General features: G+C 50.4%; 1 protein-coding gene across 3 annotated transcripts in view; it reads right to left on the minus strand.

The window, feature by feature from the left end:
- Window positions 1-24157, minus strand: part of CPEB1 (cytoplasmic polyadenylation element binding protein 1) — an 86672-nt gene that overhangs the window by 4252 nt on the left and 58263 nt on the right. Inside the window, exons 3-8 of one of the 3 annotated variants that reach the window (XM_068991160.1) lie at window positions 19477-19665; window positions 7692-7918; window positions 6153-6405; window positions 3852-3965; window positions 3441-3530; window positions 2486-2622 (exon numbers count right to left, since the gene is read on the minus strand). In XM_068991160.1, coding sequence (XP_068847261.1) covers window positions 2486-2622; window positions 3441-3530; window positions 3852-3965; window positions 6153-6405; window positions 7692-7918; window positions 19477-19665 — 1010 coding nt within the window. Of the gene's footprint in view, window positions 1-2485; window positions 2623-3425; window positions 3531-3851; window positions 3966-6152; window positions 6406-7691; window positions 7919-19476; window positions 19666-24157 lie in introns of those variants that run through there. The other 2 variants (XM_068991161.1, XM_068991162.1) reach the window with 2 other exon arrangements.

The following is a 24157-nucleotide window of genomic DNA, read 5'->3' on the forward strand; positions in this document are numbered from 1 at the left end:
AAAGCAGGCAGGAGGCTCCAGAATGAAGTGGGTTGACAGATGATCAGTAAGTGTTCTTGGAAGATTAATCTGTGAAGTTTTTTTTTTTAAAGAAAGAAGGTCTCAAAGCAGGAAGAGATTTGAGGCAGAAAACCAGCAAGGAGGCAAAGGACAGAGTACAGTAGTACAGAGGACAGGCGACGAAGACGGGGAGCAGGCTTGGGGAGCTGGGCACAGAACAGGCCACGACCGAGGATATTCTAGAGGAAAATGTGCAGAGTGCAGACCACCTGGGCATGGTGGGGAAACGAGAAGAATCAGGATTGATGGGCTGCAGACCGAGGTAGCCTTCGAATAAGGCCCTGGCAAAAGTTCATTACCACGGGGAGCCGATCTCACTGAAGATGCAAAAGCCCATATTGTTTCTTCCATTGCCATGGGAAAGTACCACATCATGGTGTCACCAAGCTTTCCAAAGTGAAAAGTGGAAGTGAAGTCACTCAGTCATGTCCAACTCTTTGCGACCCCATGGACTGTAGCCTACCAGGCTCCTCCATCCATGGGATTTTCCAGGCAAGCGTACTGGAATGAGTTGCCATTCCCTTCTCCAGGAGACCTTCCCGACCCAGAGATTGAACCCAGGTCTCCTGCACTGCAGGCAGACGCTTTACTGACTGAGTCACCAGGGAAGTCTCCTCCTCAAGCGTCAGAGTACACAATCACAGGACATCCTGAAGAAAGGCCCCGCAGAATGGTGGGACTCAAGCGGGACATGAGCCTAGAGAGGTGAGTCTCGGTCGAAGGCAAGAGGAGGGCCACGAAAGTGAGTAGTTTGTCTGACTGGGAAAGAAGAGGGGGCATCAAATGCCTACTACTATGGAGGGGAGACACAAGGAGGTGAGAGTGTCAGAGAGGGATGAGAACCAGGGCAGCCTACAGTCCATGCCCTCAAGAGGGATGCTGCAGCACTGCCGGGTGATGAGATGGGGCCAGGATGCAGGAAGGCGTCTGCAGGGGCACTGGAGTGGGGAGGGCCCGTGGTAGCCTCTCACTGCGAAGGCAGTGATGGCTGTGCGAGCTTCACGCAGCAAGAAAGCAGAGAAGGTAGGGAAGCTGTGGGTCACTGTGGGCAGCCAGAGGACAGCATGCGTACCAACACCAGGAAGCATCTGTAAAACCAAGAGTCAGCTCTGTAATGTGGGTCTCTCATTTTAACCCAACGTGACCATCTCGATGAAGCAGGCATCTCCCCCCTTACCCTACAGATTTCAATAGACTTCTCTCTCCAGAGCAGCTGTAGGTTCACAGCAAAAACTGGGCTCAAAGTGGGGAGCTCCTGTATACCCACCGCCTCCACAGCCTCTCTGACTCTCAATGCTCCGCACTGGAATGGTACATCTGTTCAGATCACGGAGCCTACACTGACATCATTGTCCGAACTCCATGGTTTACATCATTGGTGTTTGTTTTCCCACTGTAACTTTGTGGGGTTTCTGGCAACTGTAGAACGGCATGTTGGACATACCTGGGCAACTGAACAACAATCTACCACTTTAATATCCTAAGACAGTACCTTCACCATCCTCACCGTCCTCAAAATCTTCTATGCTTCGCTTGTTCACCCTCCAATCCTGTAAGCCCTGGCACCTGCCGATCTTTTTACTAATACAGGCATCTCAATCTTCCATTTTATAAATGAGGAAGTGAAGTTTGAGAGGTGTTGACTGTCTAGTCCAGTATCACAAAATACACTCTATTATCAAAATTTTAAAAGTAACACTAATTCCTGAGTTTAGAACTTTCTTTGACAAGTGGTTCTCAAACACCACCCACTAGCACCACCTGGGGAACTTGGTTAAGGTGGAGATTCTCAAGCTCCAACCAAACTGACTTAGAGATCCTGAGGCAGGGTCCAAGAACATGCAGTGAGGCCCAGGAAGGATGACTCCTCGCTTGAGACTCAAGATGCTAATCGCACACAGGGCTGACACAGCGGAGATGTGAAGGGGGAGAGAATTAGATGGAGAGAACCACGTACTGAAAAAGCCCTGAATGGCAGTGCAGAAGTCACTGTGGGCGGGGTGGGGCGGGGCAGGGGGGAGGTGGCTACAGAGGGATTTACCCACCACAGGTTGGGAGGTCAGCAGGCACAGCTGGAGGGCAGGACTAGAAGGAACAACTGTAGATGTTAAGACCAAGCAGAGTCCATCTCATTTCTAAGAGAAGAGGTTTAGGAAGAAGCGCTGGCTAGAGTAGGAAGGAGAGTGAGAGCTGGGACACAGTCTGATTTCCATGAGCAGGAACACACACAGACCATTAATGCCCAGAGGTGGCAGCGGAGGCTTTAATACATCAGAGAGTGTTTGCTGCACTCACCGCAGGGTAAGAAGAGCAGCCCTCTTGCCTCAGTAGGAACTCGCGTCTGCACCTGCGCACCCACCTCCCCATGAAGCCTGCCTCCTCACAGCCAGGCCCCTGATCCAGCAAGGGCTCTGCACCAGCTCACCTCCTTGCAGCGCATCCTCCGGCTGGACATCTTGAAGTAGTACTCGCTCAGGCCATCCGGGCTCAGTGGGTCATGAGAGCAAGCCTGAAGCAAGGCCCGGACAGACTTCTCCAGTTCGAAGACCAGATACACATACCCTGTTGCCAGGGAAGGAGAAACTGCGTTAACATCCCTCCGCGAGGGGCTACTCCTCAGCCGGGGGTTTACAGCAGGGTGTTGTTGCTGGTTTTTTTTTCCCTCCAAGAAAGATGGCATATGGATAAGACACATTTGTGTCCTACTTCCAATGGGGGGAGGGATGCTCACCATTTCCCATCTAGTAAGGGAAGGATGGGTGCGGCAGGACAGAGGGTCCCGTCGTCACCACACAGCTCTTCACGTCACAGCACAAAGCATGCTCACATCAGCAAGCCTGGCTTTCCTGGGGGAAGGAGCGACACCGGGTCTGTGGCGCGGGGGCGAAGGTACTTCTTTAAAAGCCCAGTTCAATCACTGGTTCATCAGTGAAGATGGGGCAGCGTGAAAATAGCACCTGCTCCTTTCTACAGGGAGGGAATCTCATTTCAGACCAGTGAGGACTCAGACACTTGGTCCTCATTCCTGCTAACTCCAGAGGGATCTCAGAATCAGGTCAGGCGACAGCGTCACTGGGCAGGAAAGGCAAACACCTCGCTTTGAGAGGACACGAACTGCTGGGGTTCAGGTTGGAGGGAGGTGTGCATGGGCTTTTCCAGGCAGCCCCAACTGCAGTGTGAGTCTGGATGGACAGGTGGAACGTTAGCTCAGAAGGAACAGAGGGGCGTGCTGGGTGAGGAGAAGTGCCAAGAGCTCTGTGCTCTGGAACACCCAGACATTACCAGCATGCATGTGCCATCCCAGCGTCCCTCAGTGCAGTCAGATACTGGGGAGGGAGAAAAAGCTCCTACCATGTCTGCATTACCTTTCGGCATATTACCTTTGGGAGGACACCGAGGGTGCTTGCCATCCTTACCAGGCCACTCCACACTCAAAGAGCCGAAAACACGGAAGGTGTTAACCAATCCAGCTGCAAAGAGATGGAAAGAATGGCAGACCCTTGGGCACCTTTCTCCCCAGGACAGCACAAGCACAGGGCCATCAGTGTCGCTTGTCTCCCTGGACAGGCAGCTCCGAACTGGCCCTAGGTCTCCGGTGATACGCGTGGGCACCAGGCCCAGCAGCCCTGCAGGCTCTGTGAAGGCGCCTTTCCCCTCACAGCTGCTCCCGTCACACCCTGAGCCCGGGCAGAGGCTCAGTGCCTGGCCTGGCCTGGCCTCAAGGCCAAGTTTCATCCTCTGGAAACACAGGGCCACCTTCAACACCTGAAGGAGAAGGACTCAGAGCTCACCTTCCGTAATGTCCCAAGGGACGCCTCCTAGGAACACTTTGCAGGAGTAGATGGGGTTCTTGTAGTTCCGGGGAGGGAGCTGACCACTCCACGTGCAGGTGGCTTCATTCACAGCTTTGGAAGGAGACAAAGAGAAACCGGAGTCAGAGAGGCCACCAAGGCACTGCCCTTCTCTGTGGTGAACCTGCTCGGGAAGGAGAGACAGCCCACAGCCCCCCAGCCTGGCTGCTGGGAGAACATTCATGACTACTCTGAAAGGCAAGAAACCGGACACCTCCCCAAACCTGTCAGCCCAGTGTGGTAACCCTGATTCACCAGTTCTGTTTCTCCACTAAAACTGGGAGGAATGGCAAACCACATGGGCAGGGTGAAAACAATCCCAACCTGAGCAATTTTCAACCATAAAATGATACACTAACCGGAAGACAGTTTCATCTAGTCACTGCTTACAATACCAATTAATTTGAATTTAGAATTATAGGCATACCTCGGAGGCATTGCAGGGTTTTGTGCCAAATCACCACAATAAAATGAACATTGCAATAAAGCTGATCATACAAATTTTCTGGTTTCCTAGTGAATATAAAGGTTGTATTTATACTATATTATCATCTATTAAGTGTGTGACCACGTTATGTCTAAAAAACCCAACATTTTATTGGCTAAAAAATGCTAACCATCATCTGACAGCACAGGTCACTATAAACCTTCAATTTGTTAGGGAAAAAAAAAGCAATCTCGATAGATTGGAAGTTTGGGACTGACATGTACACACTGCTCTCTTTAAAACAGATAACCAATAAGGACCTACTGTACAGTACAGGGAACCCTGCTCAATATTCTGTAATAACCTAAATGGGAAAAGAACCTGAGAAAGAATGGATACATACACCTCTCTAACTGAATCACTTTGCATACACTTGAAACTAACACAGCAGTGTTAATCAACTGTACTTTTTTAAAATTCAGAACTTGTAAAGTGCAATAAAGTGAAGTTCAATAAAACAAGGTACGCCTGTACTTGAAAGCAAACTGGACAATTTTTCATACAACATCCTAAATGCTTCCTGGTCCAAATGGACCTTCTCTGCCAATGTTCAAATAAGCAACACCATTCGGTTCTCCTGTCTGCCCCGTGAGCTCACCACTCACAGAAGTTAGGACACTGACAGTACGAACCACCACCAGCAAGACAAGAATGTGGTCACAACTGCTCCAAGTTAGAACCATTCCGCACCATCTCTAGACGTATCCTTACGGTACCGAAGGAGACACTGGGCCTTCTTGATGCCAGCACTGTAAGATAAGAGATTTTCTCCCAATCCCTCAGCTTCCTGTTTATATCAAACAGAAACCCTGTCCAAACCTCTTCTAAAGTTTCTCTCACTCAGTTAAGAAACCCTTGTTGCTGTGTAGAGTTGAAACTATCTTCTGTTTGGCCTGCCCTAAACTTTCTTAAGAGAGTCCCTGCTCTTCTTGGTAACTGACCAGTCCAGCCTTCTATTGTACCAGTCTTCAATCCTGTCCCCACTCAGTCTGTGCCCTTGAAGGTCAGAGACTGACCTCAGGGCAGCCCAACTAGTCCTTGCCTATTTTACTCTCCTCCTCCACAACTGGACTGCACAGCCAGTGAAATGAACCGTCATTTTCATTCAGGACAATGACACAGAAGGCCACTCTCTGAAAGGCACAGGTCCAATGTGTTGCTACAGCAGGAAATTTAGGCACCATCAGCAATATTTTGTGAACAAAAATAGAAGTCGATATAATGGCCTCACCCAAAAGAATGGTAAAGTTACTTCATAGGGGAGCAACGGCAACAGACATCCGTTACCTTGGAGGTGAACAAACGGACAACGCTCACATCCCTTGGATACCAATCAGAAAGTCCTGGGGAAGGAGGCTGCAGTGTGGGTTGTGCCTGACACAACTCTGAATGAGGAGGGGTGGAGGGGAGGCAGACAAAATTCTAGGCACTGCCAGGGTTTCTCTTGAAGCATCCACCCAGGAAAAGACTCAAAAGCAACAGCAGTGCATGATCTCCATGGAAGAGAACAAGTTAGAGATGAATCCCAACGCTAAGCGGCATGACCCTGTGGTTCTAGGTCATCCCGTTCCCTCTCTGCTCCGACTCAAAGGCGTTCCCGAGCTTGTCCCCATTAGCACTTACTCCTCAGAACAGACCATTCTGTGCAGATGCAGAGACTTCATCACCATGCAATCAAGTCCTCTTCTGGACAGTTCACTTGTCTGCCCCGAGAACGAGGGCTCGGGCCCCACCGCAGGTGCACGCCCACTTACCTGCAGCTTGCCTGTGTAGCCTGGCCTCTCTCTCTATGCTGAAGGGGTCTTTGGGAGCTTCGAGGAGGTCCCAGGACGGCCACACAGAAGCTCCTGGCCACCTCTTTGATGCACTGGTTGGGGAGGGAGTGACTGCAGCCAGAGCAGCTTGCTCTTGGTCCATCCGGGACCCAACCCCCATCTTTAAAGGGTCTCTGGGGCCACCCCCCGTCAGAGACAGGAAGGGCAGGGGAGGGGAAATTCGGAGGCTTGACTAGGGAAGGAAAAAGGAAGACAGAGGTTTTTAAATGACAGGTGTTATAACAGTAATAATTACACTATAGAAATTATGAAAAATTCCATTTAGTATTTGATACATTTTCTCTTAGACTTTCTTCCTATGCATTTTTAAGAGCAGCTGCTCTTATAATTTAAATAAATTTTTTTTCTCCCCAATTCAGTTTTTTCCTTCATATTGCCAATCTTCATAACCATTTTTAGTTAATTTATGATATTCTTTTTAGGGAACAAGTTACACTTCACTGACCTATTCCACCTACTGCTAAACATTTAGATGCCTTCCAGGTTTTCAGGATTGTAAATAAAAACTTTAAGGGGTAGTTTCTTATTGTGTATCTTCTCTGGTCACATTACTAGACATGAGATGTCAAAATTCTTTCTATGAAGGTTCTGTGTTCTGTCAAAAGCGTGTGAGAACACAAGCTTCACTACACACTTGTGTCAAGGCTTCAAATTCTACTAATTTAAGTGGGTAAAAATATACACATTATCAAGATGTAAACCGAAATAATTACTCAATAAAGTATCTCCTGTAAGTTGAAATACTGCCTCTATTTCCTCTTCTGTGAGTTGTCTGTCCATATCCCTTCAATCAACCTTTGGGGCAGGGATCTGAGAAAATTCTTTAAACAAAAATCTCAAAGTATCAATATTAAAGCTGGTTACCAGGCAGATTCCTAAGACTGAGCTCCATCTAAAGCAATGAACAGAATTAGGAGCATCTCTAATTCCACTTTGTGAAGAGAAGTGAAAGTCGCTTAGTCACGTCTGACTCTTTGTGACCCCATGGACTATACAGTCCATGGAATTCTCCAGGCCTGAATACTGGAGTGGGTAGCCTTTCCCTTCTCTAGGGGATCTTCCCAACCCAGGGATCGAACCCAGGTCTCCCACATTGCAGGTGGATTCTTTACCAGCTGAGCCACCAGGGAAGCCCAATCTTTACAGAGGAATAAACGGCAGCCAGAGAACCAAAGGGACCTGCTGGTGGTCACCATTTACGGTCACTCTTAGAGAACAAGTTGCACTTCAGAATCCCACCAGGACTCCCCTATTTACTCTCAAAACCGTTTCCTAACAGCTGCTGGAGTAACTGGTGAAGAGGCCTCAGCTCAGGTTCCGAGTGTGCTGCACACAGGGAGGAGTGGGGACACAGGGCACCCTTCGTTCTGCTGAGGCTCAGAAGTCCTAGTGCCTCCCACCACCCCACCTGCTCAAGCTCACCTGCCCTCCCCACCGACCCCCCAGTGAGCTACATACGATCAAATCTGAGAGATGATCTGATCCAGAGCTGAAGCCACTGGTGTCCGAGTCAGAAGGGCTGCTAGAGCGAGAGTCCAGGATGGGCCGGGTGTCCAGGCGCGGTCCCCTAATGGAGGGTGCTGGAAATTTGTCCACCAAGTCAGATCCAAGCGGGTCCAGAGGCAGGAAGCTCAAGGGGGGCTTTCCCAAAACATTGCCCAGTGGGTTATGGAGCATGCTCAGTACTAGGAAGAGGGGGGGGAAAGAAAAATCTCATGACCTCTTAGTTTTCTTCCCAGACAAGAGCTTTCCCTTTATACCCAGAGCAAGACACACCAAGGTAGGACCACCAAAAGCCTGAGAGAACCACAGTGACGAGCGTAACGAGCAGATGTACACCCGGGGTATCTAATGAGAGGCAGGAAGAGGATGGCTTTCTGAAGACCCAGATCCCTGGGTCAGTAGCATTTGGGACACTCTGTGCCACTGGGGGGCCCTCGTGACAGCCACTACCAATGTCTGGATACACATGCCCATGTCGTCACAGGGGACACCATCAGCACAGTTAGGAAGCCCAAACCATACTCCTTCCTTGCTGCCTGCCAACATGTCTATCAGAAGAACGCACCCCCTGCCCTTTCTAACACTACGTAGCTAAAACAGAATCCCATGCCATGCCCCAGAAGTCCGGCAGAGCATGAGCGTCCATCTCATCCGAGAGGCTCCTGTGCACCGAATTCCAGCCCATGCAGATTCTCCCAGACAACCCTGGACTTCCAACATTCAGGACGGAAGCAGTGATGTTGTGGTTGAGCTGCTTCAGCTGACAGCAATCCTGGCTGAGCCTGATACCACCTTCATTTAGCTGCCTGCTATGGGAAGCTCTGAGTCTCCATTTTCTCATGGCATCTTGGGTGGAATACCAACTGCTTTGTAACATGGTCAGGAGAGGTCAGTAATTAAGATAGCAGATGGAAAGCGCTCAGCACAGCAGAGCCCAGTGCACAATAAATATTTAAATATTAAACATTAAAAAAAAGAGTGAATCCGAGGCCAGGAGCGATAAGGGAGGTAAAGTGGACAGCAGAAGACAGCGGCATTTTCCCACACTTGGCCCTGGGGAAAAGGGATCCAAAGCAAAGCAAAACACCCTTTTATCCACTGAGAGGGGGTGGGGGGGTGGGAGAGGGCTTTGGCCATAGAGGTACGGTGGCAACTGAGGTGAGAAAGAAGCCTCGTTACTCTCGATTATTTTATTTTCATCCGCAGAAAGGGGAAAACACTCCGCTTAAAAAGGCTATGAAGTGAAACCAAAATAACGTGTTTACGTGTGAAACTGTTCAATACATGGTGGCTGTGAGTGGCTCCACCTCACAATTAGTCACTAGCAATTGAGTGAGACACGGGTCACCTGAGCTGGTTTCCTCTCGGGGTACAAGCCCGTCTGAGTGTCTGGCTGGGGCTGCAGTGGGCCTCAGGAGGCACGAATAAACCTCTCCAAGCATGAAGTCAAAGTGAAAGCATGCTTCCAGGGTACACCATTCACCACGGAGCATCTGTGCAGGATCAGATCGACCCGCTCCCCCCTCAGCCAACCATGCGTCCCTCTCAGACCAAGAGAGGTAGTGTATCCTTAACTTGATCCACAGAGAGAGAGGATCAAGAGAAGGCAGGGTATCCTTAACTTTTTTTTTCAAACGCAGGGAACAGTCTCGGATGCGTTTGTTTATCTATTTTATTGTATTTATCCTTAATCTTTAAAGAAACTGTCCTACCGTCCTCCAAAGCAGACATACCGGTTCACCTTCCCACAAGCACGGGGGAGAATCAGTCCCTCCACATGCTGGCCAACGCTCAGGAGGGCTGGAAGCCGGTCTAATGTGTATGTGTGTTGGGGAGTTAATTACTTCAAGACTTCATTTTTCAAGGAAACATTCTTTTAACTAGTTTCCTGAGCACAAGCACTTAGCTGCATACTGAAACCAAGTGTCTCTCACGCTTGAATTCTGATACCCATCAGAAATTACCTCTGTCAAGTTTCTCAAATATGCCTGACAGAGCCCTGTCTCAATGACACACAAAGTCCAGGCCCCTGGAATTCATGCTGAGAGGGTAGGGGGGTGGGCGGTGTGAAGATTTATTCCAGGCTCTTCCTGGGAACTGCAAGATGTGGCAAAGAACAAACAAACAGAAAGCATCCTGAAAACTGGCAGTTCTCCGACAATACAGGTCACGTGTGTTGGTCTTAAAAGTGGTACCACTGCCCTGAAGGGCCTCATCTTTCTTCACATTTTGCAGAAACAAGTTTATGGTGGTGAATGAGGTAACAATCACATCTTAGAGAGCTTTGAAAGCCAGGTTAGGGCGTTTAGACTTTCTCCTGAGGGAGGGTGGAGACACGCGGCAGCTGCTGTGGGGACAAGCCAAGGGGGCTGACCAGGGACCATGGGAAGACGGGGCCAGCAGCCAGCACCCGGCCGAGGCCGAAGGTCAAGGCAGACGTGGGCGGCTCGCACAGGCAGTGTCAGGAACCTGCGTAGACACGGGGCTGTGGGGTCTTCCCAGAAAGAATGTGGAGGAGGAAACGCGTCCATCGAGGGGCTGATGGACCAGCCACAGAGAGGATGGAAGGCACGGACATGCGTCACGGGCGAACGACGCCTGAGGCAAATGGAGAGCCAGCAGTGGCCACGTGCTGTCAGCTACCCAAGGGGCGAGGGGCAGACGGGAGGGGCAGGGCGAGGGGACCAAGAAGACTGCGTCCCAAGGGTGGTGCCGCCAGCCTGTGTGATCACAGGTGGCTGAGGTGGCTGTGTGCAGGCTACACTGCCGGACGGACCCACAGCAACAAGCAGGCCTGGGATTAAAACATAACTGAGCTCCTCAGAGCAGGTAAAGGACTGGGGAACTGGTCAGAAGGACAGAAAGAATGACTGTGAGGGAGATGCCTCCACCCAAGAAAACATCATGCTGAAGGGAAAAACCATCCATCCACCCCCGAGGGACAAACAAGATAAAGGGCGGTTTGTTGATCCCAGAAAAGGGTGGCACCGCAGAGCGCTCCAAGAGTTGTCGAGGGAAAAACGGCATGAAGCAGGATGCAGAAAAATACTTAAGGAGATGTCAGGCCCAAATGATTTGTGTCTGGGGTCACTGAGGATGAAAAATATGGACTCCAGTGACTGTCTCCACCTAACATTTTAAAAAGGTGTGTTTGAAAGCAATGTCCGTGCCAGTGTAGACCACAGTTCTCATTCATTGTTAATCTGTGTTCACGACTGTTACCCATCCACCTCAACCAGCTTACAAATATTTTTGACATGCTCACAAAGATATCTTGAGGCATTGTCAAATTCCTATGTCAAAGCTAGAGATTATGTCTGTAACACTCCAACTGGATAATAAGCCTGTCTAAGAAGAAAATGGCATGACGACCGATGATGGCCACTAATGAACCCCACTCCCTTAAGGGCTCAGAGTTCATGGTCAAATCGTCTGTTCGACAATCTGGACCAGGTTCAAGGAAGCTCCGACCACTCACTAACAGCAGCTTCCACTCCCTGTACATCTAGGATATTCCAGATACCGAGTCAGAGCCACTTTAGATAAATACTCTTAAGCTGAGTCCTAAGAACTAGGTATTATTACCCCATCTTAACAAAAGGAAACCAAGGCTCAAAGGTCAAGTGTTTACAGCGAGTTTGTCAGGTGGTGAGCGGCAGAGTGGGACGCAATCCTTTCTGATTCTTTGCTTTATCCTCTGCAACACACCACTCACTACTTTTTTTTTTTAATACTCCAGACTTTACATCTTCTGGTCTTGACACTTCTCTTTTGTTCAAATTTCTTTAAGACGATCAACTACAGATAAGCTGTCTCTGGATTCCAGAGGTCAGTACCTTGGGATCTAAATCATCCAGGTCTTAAAACTTCTCTAGGACCTTGCTGCTGTAGGAACTCATTAAAAATGTATCCTGGGCCCCACTCCAGACCTACTGAATCACAACCTGCATTTTAACACGATCCCCAGGAGATCTGTGTGCACACTGAAGTCTGAGAAGCGCTAATCTAGAAAAACCCGAGGCTTGCTACTTCAAGCTTCTAATCAGTTTCCCTTCACCACACCCCTAAACCTTTCCTAAGTAATTCTTTGCTTGACTTAAAAAAAACTGTGGGTTATTCAAATACAGCTTTTACAGCGCAACAGCAACTGACATCCAGGAGGAAAAAAGAAACCAAGGTGGCTACATATGACATGACCCAGGGAGCTTGATCTCTCAGACACCCCCTCCTTAGCCTGCCACCCACGTTATGGGGGAGATGAAAGAGGGAGAGAGGTCTAACCAGGAACAAATAAAGAATTTTAAAAAGATTGGCGTGGATTGTGATAATAGTTTCAGGAAATGTGACAGCCAGGAACAAGCCGAACATTGTGAAAAACATTCACGACGAGAACTCTGTAAGCTCACACCCTCATATGGAGCAAATACAAAGAGAGCCTGGGCCTAATGCTTCAGGCAGACAACTGCTAAGAGACAAGGAAGAGAAAAATGCTGTGTGGACACCAGTGGGTCACTGGGCAACACTGGAATGTCAGCAGGGAGAGCATGAGTTTAACGAGGACTCTCATCAATTCCAAGTTGACGGACGTCCATAGCTTTTGTTGTATGTCAGTGTATTTTAGAACATCTCTAGTCCTTATGGTACAGAAGGAAATTATATAAAGAGATATATAAAGAGAGAGAATTGCAAATGATAAAGCAAATGAGGTAAACGTCAACAACAGGAGAATCCGAATAAAAGAATTTTGTATAATTTTTATACTTGTGACTTTCTGTAAATTTGGAATTTCCAAACAAAAAAAATTTTTAATGACAGGATCAATTATCATTTGACTTTATCTTTTTCAAGGCAACTGATCTGACCAGAAAAGGGAAATCAAGCACAACTAACTGGGACTAGAATCCCAAGGGGAAAAATGGCAACTGAGTACCTTTGGAGCCTCTGCCTATAAGAGAAATCGTCTTTTAAACTAGCTTTTTAAAGGGTCAAAAACACTTGTATAAATATTCGCAGGCACACCTGGGTACAGAGTTCTGCCTTCTCTACCAAGCACACCAAAGGCCCATCTTTACCACTCATTCCAGTAGTAATTAGTCCACATCTGGCAGAAAGTAGGTGATCAATGCTTGCATGAACAGCACTGCAAGAAAGGCAGTATTGTATCCCCAGGAGCAGTGTGCTCACTGAGGCTATGCACTTTCCTATCAAGGTTACTCCATTTAAGGACACAGTACTGCCTTAGATACAATTCGGAATTAGAGGAAAAAACCTTACTTAGTTCATCCTGACCCTGCCCATCACCAAAACAGAGGTTGAGAGAAGAATAGTTACTTGACATATCAAATTTGTGACAATATTCCTTCCACTAGTTTCAAATACTTTCTCCAAAGAGAATTATACAGATACAGGTTGAAGAGGGTCACTCTCCCCGGAATCCTCACAGCCACTGAAAAAACACTTCTACACTGAGAAACAACTATCACGGAAGAGCCCCCACTGAACATTATACCAGCTACACAGGCAAACAGGGGAGGGGGCAGTGCCATCCGACTAACATGTAAGGTCAGCGTGTACCAGAATTAACACACCCAGTCCTGTCAGCACCTCCTCACATCAGTTGCCTGCAAATACTAAACTGGAAGGGGCCAAGAAAAGAGGGGTTTGACTAGAAGATACGAGGAAGACAAGAAAACCTAGCATCAAGAGGCAAGGATTTTCTAGGGGGTTTGATATTTCCTTCCACCCACAGAAGGAGCCAAGTTTCCAGGAACTGTCACTCATGGTTCAACGCTCTGTGGTGGCCTGACTGCTGCCTTTAGCCCAATCCCACGAAGGACCTGGCCGGACAGCTCTCTGAGCATCTACAGATCAAAGGGAGGAGAGCAGCAGAGACACTGGGCTCCTCGGAGAGGTGGCACCTCACCTCGGCCCATGGGACCAAATCTCCCCTCTACAAAGATGCTCAGTGAGCAGCACTGGTTCCCACCAGCCAGCAATCGAGATGGAAGGAGCCAGCATGTCTTCCTAACTTTAAGTATAAAGCGTACCTACTGGAAAGGCATTCTCTTCAAGCCGTACAACCTAAAATCTAGTGGAAGTAACAGTTCCCTTATCCTATAGGCCAGTGACTGATCTCGACCTCCACTCCCCATCACAGGGCAGAGCACTTCATCAAGGTCGAGTGTTAACCTAGACGGATTAAGGGTCGGGTAGGGAGTGTCCTCCGGTCACCTTCCAGTGGCTCTGACTTCTTTGCTCTGACCAAGGCCAAGGCCCTGATCTCTTTGCTCTGTTCCTATCCTGACCTCTACAACTCAGGGAACACGGAAGTCTTGAGGTTTACCAGGTGTCCCCAGCCCTGGTGGCCAAGAGGATGGTGGATCCTCATTTTGCAAATGTGACTACAGAGAACCGTGTGCTCTGCTGGGGGCCCCCCGCACATGGGCAGGAGTCTGCGGCGGCTACGGGCTGCTCTCAGGGAAGCCACAGGGAGGAGAGGGCCTGGCAGGGGGCTCCAGCTCATTAGCACTGCCTCAGAGGGCACAGGAGGCCAAAGCAGCAGCAGTGTCTTTAAACTGACTGTTAACTTTCTCCACTTTCACCCTTCTGTGCCAGCTCCTGTGGGTTTTACAGCTGAGTCATGGCTAGAGTTTTCAGAAGCCTTCCCTGAGAGCACAAAGGCATCAGAGTTTGACTGCAGCAGCAGCAAGGCAACAGGGGTCCCCACTATCAGACACTGAGCCTGAGCTCAGCTTGCAAGAGCCCATCACAGCTGCGTGCCACCTGTCTGATGGGAGAAGTCCTGAGGGACACCCAGATCGGGAACCATTATCTCTAGCCTGAGATGATGATGATGTTCTTTAGTTGTTCAGTCCTGTCTGACTCTTTGTGACCCCATGGACTATACCCTGCCAGGCTCCTCTGTCCATGGGATTTCCCAGGCAGGAATACTAGAGTGGCTTGCCATTTCCTCCTCCAGGGGATCTTCCCAACCCAGGAATGCAACCCTTGTCTCCTGCATTGGCAGGAAGATTCTTTCTTTCACTGAGCCACCTGGGAAGATCCCTAGTCTGAGACACAAGGCCGCATACCTGGAACCTTCTTCCCTATACCAACCCTTGGTTCCAGGCTGCCTGCTCAAAATCTAACCGAATACACAGGAGGAAGGCGGGGAGAGCAGCACGTACTGCAGACATAACAGAAAGCTAACAGAATGCTCTTTTCCTGTGACCCCAACCCTGCAACTCCACATCACACCCCAGCTCAGGCGGTGCTCTTGTGAGTCTGAACTCCTTCCACCCACTCTGGATCCCACAGGTCCAAGGTGGTACCCAACACAGCCTTTCTCCCCAGTCTTGGTCACTGGACAAGTTTCATTCCCTGAAGCAACGGCCTGCTCGAGCCCCAGGGAAGGTCAGCAGCGCCTGGCCCCTGCACCCAAGCTCCTCAAGTTCCCTCTGCAGGGAGGTGTCCTGTTTCCACAGTGCTTCTCCAGGCCCCCTCCACTCTGCACTGCAAGTTATTCCTCAGTGAACTACCTGACTCCACAGCAGAATTCATGGTCCAGAGTATGACAGAAACCTTCTGTAAGGGCACCATCACGCCCTAAAAGCTATGGGGGCTCAGAGATACTGATCGTTTGGAACCATCTGTCCGTCAGGATGATCAACACAAGGAGGAGGCAGAAGAAAGAGAGACCTTGTCTGAATTCTGCAGTTCAAACTTACTGAGAATTAACTCAGCACTTATCATTCATTCAATAAATACCTGCTGAAACACCAGGACCAGGCACTGTGCTACATACTGGGGACAGAGCGGTGAAGAACTGGACAGCCAAGGTAGATGTGAGGAGAACTTGGCTGGGCCCAGAAGGCCATGTTCCACAGGGAGGAACCCAACCCTGTTTTGAATGTTGCCTCAGAAAGGTTATCTGGAAGCAGAGCACCAGCAGGAACAAATTGCTGAAGACGCCCCTCTCACCCCAGGCTCAATCGGCCTGCAGACAGCGGTGAGCCTGCAAGTTCTCCAGCACAGGGAACATGCTATTCACTAGTGAGCAGCTGGGACAGAAACCAAGGAGGGTGAACAGGTTAACCTCAAGGACTTCTAAGGAGAGTGGGCGGGAACAGGACGTGTCCTTTGGCACCCTCAGGCTGAGCATCTGGTCAGCACACTGGGCTTCTGCACAAGGCATTCGTTAGGAGCCCTTATTTCCAGGTCCCCTGAAGTAGGTTCTCAGTCACCCCACTTCCTGCTGAGTAATACTGCGTGCAAAAGAGTCACTGGGGGAAGGCAGGGAGACAAACACATCAGATGCACAGCTGACGGGCTGAGACACAGGGTGAAGAGGGAGTCAGAATCATCTGCCTCGTGCCCTGGCCTTGGGGACCTCTGCAAAGGAGACCTTATGGCCAAGCAGCCCTGGAATTGTACACGGAGACAACCCACTGTGAGTGTTCCTGCTCAAGAGTTTGGGCTCTGCCCACAGGAGCCAGGTGGGAGAGAAAAGCACAAGAGGCTTGGGATCAAAGAAACCCAGGTTCAAATTCTGGGAGCTGTGTCGCTCTTGGCATTCCACAAGCTCTGTGAGCATTACTTCCTCATCTTTGAGATGGGAACAATAATAGTACCCACTTTATAGGACTGTGACAGCATTAAAGCCACGTGACACACTTCACATAGGAAATAGTCGCTAAATGGTGATTAGTCTCTCTCTCCCCATCCCAGGACATTAAGGATCAGGGCCTTAACGGCCCTCCTGTTCCATTACAGGACTTCAGACACTGCAAGTAGGACACGTCACTGGGGTCACTTCTAACGTTCATCTTGCCCTCATGGGCAGGAAGGCTTCCTTCCCAGCCTGAGTTGAGGCCTCAAGGGTAGGCACAGTCTGGAAGGGAGGTGCCTCACAGAGCACCACACCCCAACCAATGCTGGCCTTGCAGGCACAATGCTCAAAAGCAGATCCCACCCCAGGGTCTTCCTGCAGGTCCCCCAGGCCAATGAAACCCACAAGGCAGAAGGACTCCAGCCCCCGGAGACAGATCCCCATGGGAGAATCCAATGAAATGTTGCCTCAATGTCAAACAATTCCTTAGGGGAGAAAATGGAGCCCCTGGGCAGAGCAGCTGTCATGCTGTATTTGGTATATAGCCCCATCTATTTCCCTTCAATAGTCAAGGGCATTTTTAAGGGAAACAATTTTATCACTGGTGCACCTTGAGTGCCTAACACAGTGCCTGGCACACAGCCAGTGCTCAGTATGTGTTGAACAAATTTAGCCCCAAGATTTCTCCAGCAAGAGCCCTGCTACCTCCAACCCTGCCCCCTACATGCTGCTCAGAACCTGAGAGTTGTAGAAAATGGTCAGATGTGAGCCAACAGCCACATGGGGCAATATATCACCCAGCAGAGCCCAAGGAAGAAGCCTGCACCACGTGCTCCTCACAGAAACAGCAAGGTACCAGGCTGTCTGCAAGGACGACTCTTCGACTGTCCAGAGCTGCTGAAACGCCTCCTCCCTCCCTGGAGAAACCGAGCTGGCTGCTCTTCAGATGGGAAGGCAGTGTAGGCACTGGAATGTGGGCTGCATGTTCCTGCATCGCTGGCAAGGGTGCAGCTGGCTGGTGGGAGGGCTGCGTCCCACTCCAGGAGGCAGTACCCTCCTGTGGGCTTTCCAAGAAGGCCCAGGGCTCAGGGAAAGAAGAGAGATGGCCATCACCCCAGCTCCCAAGTCCAAGGATAACGTGGGGATCAGGGATGGGTGGGTGTGTCCTCAGCCCTCGGAAAGGAAGACATACCCACACTAACCTGCCCAGGGCCATTTAAATCGTACCACTGGGATAACTTTCTGGGTTCCCCACGGATGCTAGGGCCACAGAGTATAGGATCTCTCTGATGCAGAAAATCACATAATATTTATAAGTAAAGTGCTTGGGATGTGGGGAAGAAAATCCATCTCCACTTTAGAGACAAAGAGCTACGAGCACAGGCCTTTCAGGTGGGTTGCTGGGGAAGCCGAGGAAATTGTGGCTGGACACAAGCTTTTTTTTTTTCCCAGCCTGATTTCAGAATGACTTTCAGGCCAACCTCTCCAAGCCCCAGGCTGGCCTCTCCTGCATTTCTACGTGCTATAATGCATTCCAGAAGGGCCCCTGTAGCTAAGAGAAGCCAGAACCAAGGAAGTGCCACACCCAGCGTGAGGCCAGGGAAGGATGGCGCCCTGGTCAGACACTGGTCACCTCCTGTGCAGGGGCTCTCCGTCTTCTGCTCAGAGCCAGCAGTGAGGGTGGGGACAAGGTCAGGTTTACATGCCCCCCCCACCCCCTCGGCCGGCTTCAGGGTTCCAATGTGAAGCAAACTACCACCGCCTCAAAGCCGAGATATCCAGGCACGGGACACCAAACAGTGACACCACACTTCCCAGCCCAGGGAAAATCCTGAGTCAGCCAAAGGCTAGTAGTTCAAGAAATTCTACCTTAACCCAGAGGTAGTTACTTAAGGTAAAGCTCTTCCTCACCTGAGAGAAAAAAAAAAAACAAACCTAGCCTCTACCCCCCACCCCCCCAATCAAATGGGATTTACCAAAACAACTAGGCACCAAAATGCCAACAGACACAACAGTCCTAGCCTCTGCAAAGCATTCTAAAAAAAGACCTGCGCCAAACAGGGTGGAGGCCAGAGGAATCTTGCTGCCCGGTTCTGGAGCGGGGGTGGTTGCGGGGGGGACAGCAGGCTCTGTGAATCCCACTGTCAGCACCAATGGTAAATGGCTGCCCCCACCCTCGCTTTCCATCATTTAAAATTATCTGCTGCCAAGATGCTCCTTATTAAGGTGTAACGCACATAAAGCAAAATACTTAAGATTTTTTTGTATAGTTACAGTTATTTCTTAAGTTCACATTTCTTCCTGAATGCTCCAGGATTTGCGTCTGGCCAACCCACCCCCTTGAACCATGAGAGGGAAATTAATGGGCAGTGGGAGGTCTGAGGAGAAGCAGTTAGAGGGGTTGCCAAGAAGCCCCCTTCAATCTGTCCCCATCGAATCCTTCCAGGATGACAAGGGACCCTAAGGGGAATGGCTCTTCCTTCATCCACTTGGTCACCCTTAACACAAAGAAAAAAAGAAAGAAAAAAGGCCTCCATAGCCGAGAGTTACTCCACCCGGCTCACCCTGCCTACCCCCTTTTCCAGGATCAATGCTCTCAGCCTTATGTGAAGCCAATTCCAATACCCTAGGATTAACCAGCCTCCCATATGGCTAAAATTCTTCCCTCGCTATGATTCGGGGACCGCCCATCCTTTACACAGAGCTCCCTAGTTTTAGAAGCCACTAGGAAATAGAATCTGGACATCCAGTCATCAGCCCCTAAAGTCCCCTCCCCCGCCTAAAAGTGTTTTGCTTCATCATCTCCAAGGCAGGCCTGGGCACTAGGGGGTTCGCTGGATCTTTTCTGCATAAGGCTATCACCTTGGGGACCCTTCTCAGGGCCACTTCAGGTACAGACTAACAACTCCAGGGAATGTGTCAGGGTGAGTGGGAAAGCGGTGCCTGCCTTTACGAGCCACCATCTGTCCTGCCACACTCACAGCCAGCATTTCCATCTTTTGCGAAACAGCTCCATGTTGTATGGGGGGCGGTGGGGGATGCAAAGGGGAAGAGAGCAACTGTTGCTGTGGATATCCTTGCTCCACACCCCATGCGCCCCCTCCCCCCGCTGGCTCATCTTCCGGCACTCACCCGAGTGTGTGCTGCTCTGGGCTGAGGAGTCTGAGTCCTGGGTGCTCCAGGGTCGGTCCCAGCCTGTGAGGCTCAGGGACTGCAGGCCAAGGCACAAGTCATTTGCATCTGGGAGGCCACGGGAAGAATCTTGCGCAGAGGTGGGGAAAAGCATCCTGCTTGTGACTGTTTCTTCCGAGTCCTGGAAGTCTGCTTTAGACAGGAAAACAGCAGAAGCCCAGAGTTAAGGGCTGTTTCCCCAGAATTATCAACAATAAATAATATTAAGAATAGTTTCCTCAGGCTCGAAGACTAGACATCCAAGCTAGCCGGATGCTGCAGCCGCTGCCTCTGCACTTTTGGGGGTGTTAAAGCAGGAGCGGCTGCCATACAGCCCCCTCCCCACACACACACCCCTATCCCGTCTGCATTACAGACTGGGCCAGCATGTGATCAGGCTGCTGATGCTCCCCGCTGCCAGTGACATCAGCCGGCTGAGCCATGCAATGGAGAGCGGCATCACCCCTCAGAGAGCGGGGAGGAGCGGGGACCGGCAGGGAGGGGACTTGCCTCCCAGGGAAAAGAAGGCACAACAGCCGCTGGGAACAGTCCGGGTGCGGTGCTGGTAAGTCCAGCTGCGAGGCAGCGCCCTCCGGTCTCCAGCAATGGTGGCCAAGCGGCCTGAGGCACGACTGAAGTCCTCTCTGCTGACAGCGGAGCCAAAGCAGCAGGCTGCCTGCTCGGCCAGCTCTGCCCTCCTGCCCCTCCCTCCCCTCCCTCTGCTCTCCGCCCCCAAACCCAAAAACACTCTAGTCCTGGACTCTCTCCAGCTGCTTGCTCAAGCCCTGGTTTTGCAGCCCGATGCAAAGCTTCACAATTCTGCTAGCAAAAATCTGTGTGCTCCAAGTGGCCCCTGAGCCCTACCCTGACACAGCAGTGTTTACTGCCGGGGTGGGACAGGCTTCAGAAAACACAGCTCACTCGAACCCTGGGGAACAACACCTGGTGTTCCAGGCTTGTCAGCAGCAGCTGGCTACCAAGAAAGGGGTCAGTTTCGTCAGGGGGCGGGGGAGTCACTGGGTCACCCAAACGCCAGAGTAAGACCTGTCCTGACAAAGATGTGCTCAGTCGCTGTCGTGTCCGACTCTTTGGGACCCCATGGACTGTAGCCTGCCAGGCTCCTCTGTCCATAGGGATTTCCCAACCAAGAATTCTGGAGTGGGTTGCCATGCCCTCCTCCAGGAGAATCTTCCCGACCCAGGGATTGAACCCAGGTCTCCCGCGTTGCAGGCAAATTCTTTACCATCTGAACCACCAGGGAAGCTCCCTGACTAGGATACTTACTCCCAGTTCCCAAGTTCCCTCACTCCAAAAGGGTGGGCATCAATCTCATAGCAGGACCAGCTCCCTCTCCTGCAACTGCAGGCACAGAAACACTCCCCTCACAGAGCCTGATCAGACCAAAACAGCAGAAGCAATCTCGGAGGTAGTATGCGCCTTGTCAGAAGCCCCAGGTTTACGAGCTCACAGCCCCTGGCCCTGCTCCTCCAGAGCACACCGGCCACGGGAGGGGCCCTGGTACCTCCGGCTACCCAGACCCTCTCTCCAGGCAGGGGAGCTGCTTGGGACCACAGCCCTATTCCCATGACCAGTCACAGCCCCAGCACCAAGTCCAGCTCTGCCCAGAACCTCTGGGACCTCTGCCACTTCCTATCTGCCAACATACTCTCCTATATCCACCCGTCTCTTCCAACATGACCTCCAATCACAAGGCCTCGTCCTTAGAAAGGAGGGTACAGTGAGGGTCCCAGCCACATGGCAGGCAGGCTGCTCACACTGAGACCAGGGACCCTGCTTGCTCTGCCATTCTACAGCAAGAAGCAACCAGACACAGGAATCATGCCCACCTGGGACCACCCGGGACAGGGTACAAGGTGGGCAGAGTGGGAGCTACTGCTGTTAGCCACAGGAATGGCTGGCCAGAGCCTCCAGAGTGTCCCCTTCTGTCCACAGGCGCTCAGGCACAGCCAAGATGGGGAGATCGGCCAGTCTGTGGGAGGGACTCCTCCCCTCGGAGGGTTTTTTTTTTTTAAAGAGCTCTGCTGCTGTGTCATCCATCCACGTTATTCCTGTCTGGCTGTAGATACTCTGCCTGCTCCGAGCCTGTGTCTGTCAAAACCTCTTCACCACTGCGCAGGCAGAGCAAGAGCCCACCCATGCTGGCGCTGCCCCCACCCCAGACCACTCCCCCACCAGCTTCTCTGTCCACCCTTCCCCCAAGCTTACGACATACTTTAAAAATAATCCATATGTAATAAGGACATAATGCTTCCTTTAAAAACACCCATATGTAAGTAACTACCCATCCCCCCTTACAAACTCTCTGTATGGTCCCTTCCACCACACTGTGCACACACCCATATCTAGAAGCAATCATTTCTCCCATCCCCGGCTAAAATCAGGGCCTTTGTGTTTATGGGGACCTCATGCCACACGCAGAGAGAATCTAGCTATCAACTGTGCTCTTGCTACCCAAAGTCTAGCGTGGCCAACCAACGAAATCAGTGTCACCAGAATCTTGTCATACAGCCTCTCAGCCCTCACCTAAGACTTCTGGAATTGGAATTGATCTACATCTTAATAAGATTCCCAGCTGACGTTAATGCACTTAAAAGTTTGAGTAGCACTGGTCTATACAATCACCCCGACTCTTTTTGACCCCATGGACTGCAGCACGCCAGGCCTCCCTGTCCACCAACTCCCAGAGTTTACTCAAACCCATGTCCATTGAGTCAGTGATGCCATCCAGCCATCTCATCCTCTGTCGTCCCCTTCTCCTCCCGCCTTCGATCTTTCCCAGCATCAGGGTCTTTTCAAATGAGTGACCATTAAAGGTCACCTAGGAATAGGCGGCTGCAAGCCATACAGGAGCTTGGAGGTCTCAGTACGGTATACCTCTCCCCCGACGACCAGCACTCCCACTGACGCACCACCTTCACCTTTACCCAGACGTTCTCCATCCCACTGTTTCCTTCAGATAAAGGCTTGCACTACCATCGCAGAATTCCTTCACTAGTTCCTCCAACTAACAGAAGACACACCTGTTAAACCTTCAGTGTGGTAGGCTAGGAAAAATAAAGTGACTTTAAAAGTTTTTTAGATCTTGCTTTACTCACAAGACCTGCCATTGCGTGATCTCAGTCAAGTTACTAAACCTTTCTGAGCATCTTTCACCTGTAAAGTGGCCAAAGCAGCTTCCTCTCAGGTGTTTTGTTGAGGAATACATACAGTGTTTGGTACAGTGTCTGGCACCAACTATTGTATTGGTATTTTGGTTTCAGTAGGTGACCATACAATTTGTCATCCAAACCAAGGCACTCTGGAGAGAGAAACGGGGCAAACATTAACAACTCTACCCATGCAGCGAGTTCAGCAGATACTGTCCTAGGTGGACTGGCGGCCACGATTCACTCTTATCTGTGGCGATTGTGTTCAGAAACATTTTACTCCAAAAGCCTCTTTTCTAATGATCCCAGCTCTCCAAATTTACCCACTTCCGCTCTCTACCCCTTCGACCTGTATTGACAGAAAGTCTGAGAGGTAAACTGTCAACATGGGCAAATGCTCAGTAAGCTGAAAGGGCTGAAATTCAAAGGCTGATTTTACTGAGGAAAGCCTGTCTTTGCTTCTCAAACTCACATCTGATGCTGGGCAGGAACTTGACCCCTTTTATTGGAGAATATTCCTTATAATCTTTAGCCAAGCACACACCAGACACTCCGAAGATACTAGAAGCTTGGAACCAGCACGTGATGAGGTGAGACTTACTTCTAAGGCAATCTGTTTGAACAGAGACTCTCAGCTTAAACACTTTCTATATCAACCCGAACCCTGCAAGTTTCCATATCAATACCAACTGCAACATTTCTGATTAAGTTTCTTGATTTGGTTCAGGATTTTAAAATGATCTCCCCTTGAAAATATGTTACCTTCTTCATAATCGCCCAAATTTCTTAGCAACTGGAAAACTCAAGTAAACTGACCCAAAGTCCAAGGTTTGTCACAGTCTAGAACAGAATGACCACTGAGAGGATCAAAACGCAGAGGTGACCCAAGGGCTGATTCTAGGGCTCAGAGTTATATGCATGCAGGCATGCTCAGCTACAGCTAAGCCACTTCAGTCATGTCCGACTCTGTGCGACCCCAGAGATGGCAGCCCACGAGGCTCCCCCGTCCCTGGGGTTCTCCAGGCAAGAACACTGGAGTGGGTTGCCATTTCCTTCTCCAATGCATGAAAGTGAAAAGTGAAAGTGAAGTCGCTCAGTCGTGTCTGACCCTCAGCGACTCCATGGACTACAGCCTTCCAGGCTCCTCCATCCATGGGATTTTCCAGGCAAGAGTACTGGAGTGGGGTGCCATTGCCTTCTCCGGCAGGCATGCTCAGTCTTATCCAACTCTCTGCAACCCCATGGACTGTAGCCCACCAGGATCCTCTGTCCATGGAATTCTCCAGGCAAGAACATTGGGGTGGGTTGCCATTTCCTCCTCCAGGGGATCTTCCTGACAGAGGGATCGAACCTGGGTCTCCTTGCATTGGCGGGCAGGTTCTTTACCACTAAACCACCTGGGAAGCCCTCAAGAGGAGTACAGCCTCACCTCTAATCTTCTCCATCCTGAGTCTAAGAACCTGTCTGTCCGCTGA

Source organism: Capricornis sumatraensis, chromosome 19 (assembly GCF_032405125.1).
Source record: "Capricornis sumatraensis isolate serow.1 chromosome 19, serow.2, whole genome shotgun sequence".
Taxonomy (NCBI): domain Eukaryota; kingdom Metazoa; phylum Chordata; class Mammalia; order Artiodactyla; family Bovidae; genus Capricornis; species Capricornis sumatraensis.